This window comes from Chrysochloris asiatica, unplaced genomic scaffold, assembly GCF_000296735.1.
Source record: "Chrysochloris asiatica unplaced genomic scaffold, ChrAsi1.0 scaffold00254, whole genome shotgun sequence".
Lineage (NCBI taxonomy): Eukaryota > Metazoa > Chordata > Mammalia > Afrosoricida > Chrysochloridae > Chrysochloris > Chrysochloris asiatica.
This window is the reverse complement of record NW_006408772.1, coordinates 3266605-3278939: the sequence shown is the minus strand read 5'-3', so window position 1 is coordinate 3278939 and position 12335 is coordinate 3266605. Positions and strand designations below refer to the sequence as shown.

Sequence of the window (12335 nt, the reverse complement as noted above, 5' to 3'; positions counted from 1 at the left end):
GGTTGTGTTCTTTCACCATACTTGTTCAATTTGTATGCTGAGCAAATAATATGAGAAGCTGGGTTCTATGAAGAAAAACGTGGCGTCAGGATTGGTGGAAGACTCATTAACTGAATAATTAGCATCCTAGTAATAGAAATCCTGTTGTTGCCATTTTACTAGTAAGGAAACAGACGTTAAGAGGTTACTTTTTGAAAATCTCAAGGACAGTAAATGGAACCCGGATGACAATTGAGTTAGTCAGACACCACCTCCCAGAAGCCTTTTCTTGATCTTTTTTATTTGAAAGCCTCTCACTGCTGTATAGAAGTTACCCCAAGTAAGATTCTGTTCATGACTATGACTTAATTAAATTTGCATGTCCAGCCCCTGGCTCAAAGTTAACAAATGTTGAATTTGGGTGCTTTCTAGTCAAATGCTGAGCTCAAAAACTCACCTAGTGCAACTTATCATGAAACGCATCTAAAAGTAGAGTCATAAAAGAAGAACCATGACTTTATCCTCTGAAATAAAGGGCAGAAATTAAAAGGTGATTCCATGGGGAACTCTAAATTAGGTGCAAACAGTAAGAATGGTTCTTTGTAACTTCTGTTATTGTGGTTGTTAAGTGCTGTCAAGTAGGTTCTGACTCATAGTAACCCTGCATTGGGTTTCCAAAGAGCGACTGGTGAGTTTGAAATGCTGACTGTGTGGTTCAAACAGACCTGAGGTCGAGTGCTTATCCTACAGCGCCACACCAGGACTCTGTTATTACACAATCTACATATTACTTTTCAAAGGAGCTCTGGTAGCGTAGTGGTTACGAATCAGGCTGTGAACTGCAAGGTCAGCAGTTCGAAACTACCAGCTGTTCCGTGGGAGAAAAGATGAGGCTTTCTGCTCCTGTAAAGATTTACAACCTCGGAAATCCTGTACAGGGTCACTATGAGTTGGAACTGACTTCATATCACCACCACCATATTACTTTTGTTTATCCTATGGACTCCTGGTGTGGCACTGTAGGATCGGCACTAGACTGTGAACCACAAGGTCAGCGGTTCAAACCCACCAGTCGCTCCTCGGAAAAGGGTCACTGTGATTCGGAAGCGACTCCATGGCACTTAACAATATTACTTTTTTTTTTTTAATCCCCATAGTGTTTAGCACACCTTTGAAATGAAAAAAGTTTGGAGGCTTGTCATTAGGAATCGCAAGGAAGTTGGTGAAAAAGTGCCAGTAAAGCTGCTTGGTATCACATTCTATACCCAAGCTGAAGAAAAACCCCATGAAATGTTAAGAGTGTTGGCAGCTACTGAAAATACATTAAGGCAAGGTGAGTCTCTGACACTTTCAAACAGGAGGACAGTGGAAATCAGTATGTCCCATAAGGATGTGATAAAGAACCTTAGAGTTGAGGAGTAGAAATCCCTAGTGTGGTCTCCACAAAACAAACAGCCACACACAAAAGCAGCAGTATAGTGCAATGGCTGAGTAGGTGGTGGTGGTAAGTGCCAGTGAGTGGGCCCTTACCCTGTATAGCGACCCCGTATAGGGTTTCTGAGGTTGTAAATTTTCAAGGGAGCAGAAAGTCTTAAGTATGCAAAATGAAAAACAGGGTTCAAATCCCAGCTCTGCCAGTTTTTGGTTGTGCGATCTTAAGTTCCTGAAACGATGAATGTTCCTAAAAATCATACAGTAAATGGTAGAAATAGAGAACCTAACATTTGTTTTGTTTTCCCATTTAACTTTTGGACAGCACAAGAAAGACACTAGAGAGAAGCAGTTTAAAAACAACAACAACAAAAAAAAACCTTCCTAATTTGGCTCCATAATTCCTTATCTGAGACTTTTATATATGTTCCAGAATTCAAAACTTTGGGGATTTTAGAAAAGAAATAAAATGTGTATTCTCTACATATTATATAATATTCCAGCAGAGATGTTAAATGCAATACACTAATATTTTGTAATGAAAGTTAAGTTTTTACATCAAGAGGGATAAAGATTGTTAATAACTTCAGATTGGGTTAAGTTTGTACTGAATTCAAGAAAAAGCATTCTGCTTTCTGATGTTTCAGAGATTCCAGAATTGTACATAGGATGGTGTCACAGCCATTCCTGAGCATTTTAACCCTTTGTTGCCACAAATTTTACTACTCCTTTCCATTTTGGAGCTTCCCTTTTTCTCTTCTGTGGGAATTCTGGTGTAATTAAGGAATAAGACAGAGCCCACCCAGACTGTTAATATACAGGAAACTCTAAACTAATTGAAGGAGTTTGGTAGTGTAATGGTTACGAATAGGGCTGCTAATCTCAAGGTCAGCAGTTCGAAACTACCAGCGGTTCTGCGGTAGAAAGATGAGGTTTTCTGCTCCCATAAAGATACAGCCTCGGAAACCCTAAGCAGGGCTGCTATGGGCTGGAATCGACTCAAGAGCAATTAACAACAACAATAAACTAATAGAGAAAATGCCAGGGACAGAAAAAAAGGAGAAACTGTAAACATTAATAATAAGTGCAGGTCACATGCTGTTGTTAAGTGCTGTTGAGTTGGTTCCGACCTATAGTGACCCTGCATACAGTTTCCAAGAAACGACTAGTGAGCTTGAACCACTGACCTTGTGGTTCAAACCAACTTTGCAATCCAGCGCATTAGCCCACAGCACCACACCAGGACTCCCCATAGCCCACACATTTGTCTACACCATCACTCTACTACTTCTTTGAAACGTTTATCTATTTAGTAAGCTTGAATATACATTCGTCCCTTATAATCTTCAGTACGGCTTAGAAAACAAAGGCGCACAAGAGTGGGGAGTCAGGTGCTTTCAGCAAATCTGCTGAAATGTGGCAAAGCATCGTATCAGAAGAGCACAGGCATCATCAGATGTCTCCTCAACCGTGGAAGCTGTTTTGCTGCATACTTGTAAAAGTGAACTTAGGTCAAGAAAATGTGGTATTGTACCCATCATATGCCAGACTTTGTCTCTCATATTTTGGACATATTGTCAAAAGGGACCAGTCGCTGGAAAAAGATCTCATGTTTGGTACAGTGGAGGGTCAGAGAAAAAGAGGAAGACCCCCAGCCAAGTGGCAGCATCGATCGGCTCAAGCACGGCAACAGTAGTGAGGCTGGCCCAGGATCAGGCAGTGTTTCATTCTGCTGTGCATAAGGACACTATGAGTTGGTACTGACTCGGTGGCACCTAACAACAAGAACCCATCATATGCCATTTAAAACAAGAAAGTATACAATCTTTTACTTACATTTCTATTGAACGTGTTTGTTTAAGCATTAAAGAAATTATTAGAGTCTTCGTGTTGCTAAACACATCTCTCTCATTCCAGAAGACATTATACAAGGGTAAAGTCAAAAAGTATTGCTAGGGTTCCAGTTCATACATGCATAGGTTTATTCCAAACAAAACGTGTTTAAACATGTCTCTGTGATCAGGAGATAGCTGCAGATAAGTTCTCCAGCAATACACTTGTCTTAATTTCCTTAGGCCACCTTCAAAACATAAAGGTTAAGCAGTGGCTTCAGAGGGAATCTGCTGGGCCTGTTAAACTCAACTCAGAGAGATCAGTTCAGATGGTTATGGTACCTTTTTTTTAAGGGATTCCTAAAGAGTAAGCCTGATAGATTTTTTTGAAGAACACAAGACGATCATGGGTACTACTAGGAAGAAGTTTAAAGAAAACTGAAAACATTGGTGAGGAAAGGGTCAGCAAAGCTGTACCAAGGAAATTTTTTCCATCACAATACACCTGCTCATTCCTCCAGAGTAGCAAGGATTATCCTGTAAGAATTTCATTGGGGAGCCCCAACCCATGAACTTACAGGCCTGATCTTGTCCCTTCAGACTATCCAAACTCAAGAACATTCAAAAGGAACACAATTTGAGTCCCTCAAAGATGCTAAAACTACCATTTCAACATGGTGTAAAACCAAAGCATGTGAAGTTCTTCAGGACAGGGGGAGGTGTGGGTTAGAGAGATGGAAACCCTGCCTTCAGACCTAGATGTTGGATATGTCAAGAAACAAAGCTTCACATTTTAACAAAGGGCTATTACTTTGTAGCAATACTTTTTGACTTATCCTTGTATAGTGAGGAATTCATTTAAACTTAACACAATAGAGGTAAATGAACCTATTAAAACGTAGTTCATTTTACTGTGTATAATTACTTACATTTAATAGATGCACTGAAATAGTCTTTGCAGACTAACAAGCTGTTTTTAAAGCATGCAGATGGAGTCCACACAGCATGGATTAGTGTTTCTACTCCGCTTGTCCTCAAATATCAAATATATTGGGCGACTGTGGCTCCTACTATCAAAATATTCTCAACCTGAAGGTTCAAACACAAATGCCTCTAATTTTAAATAATGCTACTCTAGAACACATAGTTCCTTTTAGAATTTAGGTAAAACAAAGAACAAAATCCCACTGGCTCAAAGTCAGCATGTTGTTGTTTTTAAGTGCCATTGAGTTGGTTCCAACCCATAGCGACCCTATGTAGGGTTTTCGAGGAGGAGCTGGTGAGCATGAACTGCTGACCTTGAGGTTCAAATGACTTTCCAGTTGGATTAACCCACAGCAGCAAGTCAGGCATTTGTTGTTGTTGGTAAATGCTTAGAGACGTAAATCCTAATCTAAATCAGTCACCAGTTCAATCTCTGAACTACAGTTCTCTAGTATGTAAAACTGTGGGATACACCTTCCGGGGTTGTTGTTATCGCTACAGAAAATAATGCCTAGGACATTTTAAATGCTCAACATATTCTCTATACCTTCCATACCTCTCTAGGAATGTTCTCAGTGTAGGCATACTTATAGCAAAAATAAATAGTAATGCAAAGCCAGAGTTCGTGGCCAAACATATCTATTTATTAATCTTTTATAAACATGTGTCTTTAAAAAAAAAAACCTAGAATTTAAATATTTCCCATACCATCACATACAAGTCTGTATACAGTATTTACATCTCTCAAATTAAACATATTACAAATTTTTTGACATTCAGTATCCCCTCTTAAAATGTTAAGCTTTAATCAATAACTTTGAGTAATTTTGGCACAGGTAGCTTACAATATAGCATCCCATGTTGTAATTCATGTTTTACACAGTTTTTCTCCTTCCAGGAGGGCAGGATCCCCATCTTGACACATTCTTTGCATATACTTTTCCATGTTTGCACAATCTGACTGCTGACTCTATACTTCAATTACATGGCTTTGGCAGTATCCTGTTTCTGTCCTCAGAAATTATTTCTGTTTAAAATTTCTGTGTTTTCATGTTTACTATTATCCCTCAACCTAGATTTGATGCCATTGTTTCTAGTGGTAACTGTAAGTAACAAATTTACAGGAAAGTTGAAACAGAAAAATAAGTGTTACCTATAAGACTTACACAGGTACAAAAATAACAAATACAATTTAGTGGTTTAAAAAATTATTTCCCCTAAAAATAGTCATCTCTGAAGACCAATACAAGGAGTAAAGTGTTCTTAAAATGAAAATGCACTAATTTATTTTACAACCTACACAATTATTTCAAAAGCAAAATAAAACTGAAGTGTGCAAACCTGTAAGAAACACCCTTATATAAGAATTTAATATTAAAAATATATGAGAAATTAAGTATTAACAAAAGTTATCACTAACCAACTCAGCTTGTGATGCAATTCAAAGAATGTTGTCAATCAAAACAAGCCAAGTGGCTTAGGTAGGGTGCATCTTCCAACTGAAACCTAGGCATTGACAGTAGAATTTGACCCTGAACAACCTGTGTGGACTAGAAGTGTGCAGACCCCATTTACACACGCATTTTTTTTTCCTATTGCTATTGTGGTGAGCTCAAGTGTGCAAGTATGCAAATATTTGCTTAAAATGCCATGTGACACACAAAGTGGGGCACAGTTCAGTCTCAAGTTACTCAAAGGTCAAATGTACTTCACAATCACTAACATTAACGACTGGAATCATCAACTTGTTTTGTTTTCCTAAGGGGAAGTGGAAGATATGAGCAGAAATGGGAAGTCAACAGCTAGAAGCAAGCAATTTACCACCAGAGAAGAGGTGGCATGTAAACGACAGCTGGAAAGGACAGTGATTTTACTATTTTGATAATTTGTAGTCCAAAGTTTTCCATTATGTGGAACTACATGGAGAAAAAGAAACTTGCTTCACACATGAAAATCTGAGAGTATTTTTTTCTTTTTCTTCTTCAAAACTGGTATTAGAGCAGCTACCAGTGGCAGATAAGGAGCAGTTTTATGCAGTAAAACCTACAAAAGCTGAAACCTATGGAAGATGGAAAACACAAGTATTTACCACTAAAATGAGTGAAAGTAAGTGGTAAGACAGCAGCCCATCACAAGCAGCAAAGTTATGGCACCGAAAACAAGGCAGTCCTGAGGCGTTCCTGCTCCAACAGGTTTCACTACATTTTTCTCTCCTCAACCACAGCAGTAGACCCTTACTTGTTCCTCAGCTTTGAGTTTTCACACCCTTCTGATCTATTTCCCACAAGGCTCCTAAAACGGCTTTTCTAAAATTCAAATCTGTGACATCACACTTCAGATGAAAATCTTTACCTACTGTAATTTACCAGAAAGTCTTAAAATTTCAAATCATTTGCAGTCAGAGTTTTTGATACATCTTAAGTTTTTCTGTTAAATCTTGATATAGCTTTCCCTGAACAATAATAATTTCTATTGTAAATCTTAATATTATGCCCAAATTCTGTTATTTAAATTACTTAGGAGTGGTCCTTACAGTATAGTTCTAGAGTGGTGTTTTTAAAAGCTGTCGTATTCTTAATATCCCAGTTAAATTTCAAAGTAATTTTCCTGTTGGTCATATTTTCAAGTAACAAATATACTCTGGTCTTCAAAAGATATTCAAAAATTTAAAGTTATGATATGTGAAATGGTTATAACAATTTTACATATTTTATCTGTGATATGCAAGATCTCCAGTCTTTTATTAAAGCCTAATGTTTCATCTGAACAAAATGATCTTTAAAAACAACAACAGGAAATAAGGATGAGGGAGGTAAAGGATGTTGTTTATTTAAACTACTATAATCAATAATAGATCCATTCTTCCATATCATCCCCTCAGTCAAAACGATCCTATAGTTGTCAAGAGTGAATTTAAAACTTTTCAGCATTGGAATTAAAAAAACAAAACAGGTTCTAGAGAAATACCTTGATTTTTTTTAGTTATTATATTCAACTGTACGATAATAAACCTAAATTTAAAAATATATAACCTATGTATCCAAATGACATTATCTACTTAAAAGTAATGGCAGGAAATTGTTCGCTTATTCAATCATGCTACCAATGCTCAAAACAGAAATTCTCTTTTGCAAATTCAGAGCCTATGGAACATTCTATTGAACTGTTCTAATGACTTAGTTTTCATAAAACAGCCAAGTTATTAGAGCCATCATGGTGAATAAGATAGGCCATCCTAATCTGGAAAAAACAACTGGGGCAACTAAAATGGCAAAACTGTATTTGTTGCATAGTCATAATCCAATTCTCAAGGCATGTATGCTTTTGCCTCACTGAAGAAATAAGCAGTGCACCCAAGGGAACAAATGTGAAGATCAATTCTCATTCGGATGGCTAAGATATGATGTGTTTCTTTTTAAAGTCTGACAACTTGATAACTGTATCTCATGTATGAGAGAGCTTCAAAAGGTTATACACAAATGGAATTAAAAGATAATGGAATTTTTCCATGAAATTTTTGAAGCTCCCTCATAGTCTATCATTCAGTAGTTACCAAAACCTCTCTCAGAGAGGGAGCAGACAAAAGTATAAAAGAAATCTGTCATTTTGCTATTTTCCCATAAGCAAGGAAAATGCAAATAGTAAATAAAACGGATTCTGGTAATTATATGTAAAATATAAATATCTACATCATTTATATTTCCTGAATATAAGAAATTGTAGTGCTTTATCTTTTATGCTAAGCCAGGCAGTAACTCAGTCTGAGATATAAAGTCAATATATCTTCTTTCTAGTATATTTTATGCTTACCATTTAGAATCTACAAATAACAGAAGGAAGGTAGTAAGAGAAAGCAATCTAAAATATTTACGGTAAATTAACCTTCATAGATTCTATCAGTTAATATGTTTACTGTTTTAGTAGTCTAATGCCATAGGAAAGAAGTTCTGGTGGCACTGTAGGGTAAGCACTAGACTGCTAACCACTAGATCAGCATTTCAAACCCACCAACACTCCCTGGGACAAAGATGAGACTTTCTGTTCCTGTAGAGATTTACTGCCTTGAAAAGCCAACAAATAACAATGTAGTAGGAAACAGAAGAATCACATTAGCAAATGAAAGCCAGTAGCACCATCTACTGTTAACTAAAAGAATTTCACACTTCTTGTGTTTAATTTCTCTCCATCATTAGTACTCCACCATTTAATTTCCTGACACTTGCTTGTTGTTAAGTGCCATCAACTCAGTTCTGACTCATAGCAACCCTGTATAGGGCTTCTGAGGAGCGGCTGATGAGTCTGAACCGCCAACCTTGTAGTTCAAACCAACCTTGTGGTCCCGTGCTTTATCTTACAGTGCCACACCAGGACTCCAAAGCTTGCTTGTCAACATCTAAACCAAAATTGTGACAATATTGTGTTAGATTACTTTATTTTTTATAGGATAATTTTATCAGAGGATGAGGTAAAATAAACTTCTACTTTATAAGTCTGCATAAAGAATGACGTTGCAGTTGATTTGGTTCTAACTCATAGCAACCAACCCTAAATAGGGTTACTGAGACTTTTAAAATCTTTGCAGGAACAGAAAGCCTCATCCTTCTCCCATGGAGTGGCTGATGGGCTTGAACCGCCAACCTTGTAGTTTATAGTCCAGTTCTCATCCTATGGAGTTACTGTGCTCCCTTGTATACAGAATTGTTGTTGCTGTTAAAGTGTTGTTGAGTCGGTTCCAACTCATAGCAACCCTGGATAGGGTTTCCTAGGAGTGGCTGGTGGGTTTGAACCGCTGACTTGTTGGTTAGCATTTCAGTGCTTATCCTATAGCACCACACCAGGACTCCTATATAAAGGAAACAGGGGAAATAATTATCTTGGGTACTTATAACTTAAGGAGAGCTGAATAGAATCCAGTAGATACTTATAAGCAAGCTGTGCTGCATAATCAAACTTTGATCCTTATTTTAATCAAGGCATCTTAGTAATCTCATGGGAAACATCCATACCAAAACATATGCGCCATGTGCTCTGAGTGTATCCTGTCCTTCATGCAGCCATGTAACATCAAGTACAGTGCCAGGTCCCTCCCTGCTGAGAACATCTATATACTATTACCACACATACACACATCCTCATTTGCTTAACTCCCAATAACTCTGATTAATGGAATACTCAGAAATAGGCACCTGAGTTTCTAGCACAGTGAAAACAAACACATGTCTACATACAGTGGGAAAGTAGGTCCTACTTCAAAATGTTAATCCACAGACATATTTTTTTTTCCATTTTTACAGTGTACTATTATATAAGGCTTATAAGAACAGAACAGTTTTTCACTAGTGTCTCTACACTTGGCTATTGCAACCCTCTAGACTGACATGAAGTCAAGCGCAGTATGGAAGACCATTTGTTTAATTTGACACATTTTCCTATGTAAGTAGGACTAAAAATCACTTGACTCCTATCAACCTGTACTGGCTGAGAGTATCTACCTGGACTCTAAGAGATCTAAAGAAATCAGCTAGCTCTGAATATAATTTATGAAGGAGCAGTACCAATGAATGTCCAGTGTATCTGCTCTGTAAGAGCTCTCCTGTCACTTTCTACTGGTGGTACTTAATGATTGCTGGAAAGGAAATGGAGAAAAAGGCAGTTCCTAGTGACCATAACTGTCATAGCATTACATTAGATTACTGCTACGTAATTTCATAGCAATCATTTCTATTTTACAAAGAAAAAGGTAGATATTTCTAATTGAAAAAAGCAGACTTATCAGAAATGACAAAAATTAAAACTGGAGTTATTTCTCAAGAATAAAACTGAAGTGAAACTGTTAACATATTCTTTAAAAAATTAAATTTCTCAATTTGTTACTAGAGGATAATTCACTAGGAAGTCAGGGCAAATAAAATTTAAAAGTCAATAAATACTGAAATAGCTTATCATTGTTTGATATAATGGCAGAGAAAAAGATTTCTTTTCACAATGAAATGATCAGAAGTCAAAATGCTTCAAAGTGGGCCTATAATAAACAATTCACTGTAACATTTTAAAATGATGGGTAAACACCAGCTCCATTCACTGAATGGATATGCTGAAAGTAATCAATGTCCCCAAATGGTCCTTAAATTCCATTTTTAATGGTTAGGCTGCATAATGCAAACAGTTAAAACACTCAACTGCTAGTCCAAAGTTTGGCAATTCAAATCTACCTAGAGGTACCTTGGAAGACAGGCCCAGTGATCTGCATATGAAAGGTCACAATCTAGAAAATCCTATGGAGAAGTTCTATTCAAACATGGGGTCACCATGAGTTGGAATCAACTCAACAGCAACAGCTAACAACAAATTAAAAATTAATTTATTTTAACTTCTCATGGAAGTTTATTCCTAAAAGGAAGTCTTCAAGACTTTATTTATAAGTATTGATTAAAATGTTCAAGGGTTTTAAGAAAGGACTTTTGTGAACTTGATTCCCATACTCAATCCCAACCTTTACCCTACTCCTACTCCCACAAAAACTAACCATCCCAACCAAACTTACACTCCTATACTCTCCTCTTCAGAGGAGAAGGGGATTCTTCAGACTTATGGCTCGTTTGGCAATTGCTAAGAAACCTCACAGTCCGGCATCAGCTTCAAAGATGGCAATCCTATATATAACCTGAATTTTCTACACCTTCAGTGCAGTTAAGAAAGGAGCGAAAATGCAATATTGCAACCCACCATCCTCAAGTTTTAAGTTTTAATGTCACCGATTTCAAGAGGTGGAAAAAGACTACTTGTAGACCTTTTAAGCATTTGTAAAACAGAATATATTACCTTTACTATCAAAAATAATTTTATGTTCTACATGAACACCTTTATAAATTGTGTTTCTTCAATGTAGTAAAAGCTGGAGATCACCAATTTAGGCAAACTATGGCTTTTATCATAGATATTTTAAACCATGCATCAGTAAGTGCCCTGGATATTAATTCTAATATTGTTTTGAGCCCTGGTCGGTCCTATGTCTATGCTTTACACCTCAGAAGTGAGCCTGCCAAGGCACTTAAAAATATAAGTCTTTTGGGGACTTCACAAATGAGCCACAATTGACACATAACAGAAGCCCATCCATCAGCAGTTCAAACATTAAGTATTTTCTTTCAACACACATTATTATAAAAAACTCAAGTAATAAAAACTAAGTCAAAAAAGATATACCCCAATCATTGGTTCTTGGTTACCACTAGCAATAGAATATGATTTCATTTATTCAGAATACAGAGAAAAGAACACAAAGAAACCCTTCAAATCTAACACAAAAACAGCCCAAATAAGAACATTAAAATACAACAAAAACCCAAATATATTCCACACAGCTCCATTTGAGGAAAAATTTGCAAAGTTCTGCATCCTTTTATCTGTCCTTTGAGGTGAGTTTTTCAATCAGTTCTTGGAGTGGTGCAAGTTCTCTTCTATCAATAAGGTTGAATTCCTGTGCATGAAAAAAGTAGAAAAAAATAGCAAAACATATCATTTGCATCACATTCTAAAAGCTGGTTTCTATTAACATTTGGAAGACAATTAGCTAATGAATAAAAGTAGTTTTTTGGGTTTTTTTCCTGCTCACTTGCTCTGTCTTAAGCAAATCCCTTAACCACTTGATGTTGTTTCCCACTTGTAATATTAGTATAAACCACACACACATTAGAAAATTGTGAGGACTAAATGTAATATTGTATACAATCCATTTCATATAATGTTCTGCACAATGTAAACACTCACTAGCAGTCACTGACGCTGCTCCCACCGCTAAGGTACTTTATAAGGAAACCAAGAGATCATTTAAATATAGCCAACCAAGTGGTGGTAGTGGTGGTGTGCCGTGGAGTGCGTTCTGACTCATTGTGACCCTGCAAAGGTTTCTGAGGCTATAAGTCTTTACAGGAACAGAAAGGCTCATTTTTCTCCCACAAAATGGCTGGTAGCTTTGAACTGCTGACTTTGAGGTTAGCAGCTCGACTCGTAACCACTATGCTACCAGAAATCCTTAGACAATCAAGTTATTGTTGTTAGGTGCCATTGAGTCAGTACCAACCCATAGCGACCTTATGCACAGCAGAA

General features: G+C 37.0%; 1 protein-coding gene across 1 annotated transcript in view; it reads right to left on the bottom strand.

Moving 5' to 3' along the window:
• Positions 1-11445: 11445 nt before the first annotated feature.
• Positions 11446-12335, bottom strand: part of MOB1B (MOB kinase activator 1B) — a 123994-nt gene continuing 123104 nt past the window's right edge. The window contains exon 9 of the mRNA XM_006873795.1: positions 11446-11706. Within this exon, the coding sequence (XP_006873857.1) occupies positions 11629-11706 (78 nt within the window). The 3' untranslated portion in view covers positions 11446-11628. The remainder of the gene's footprint in view (positions 11707-12335) is intronic.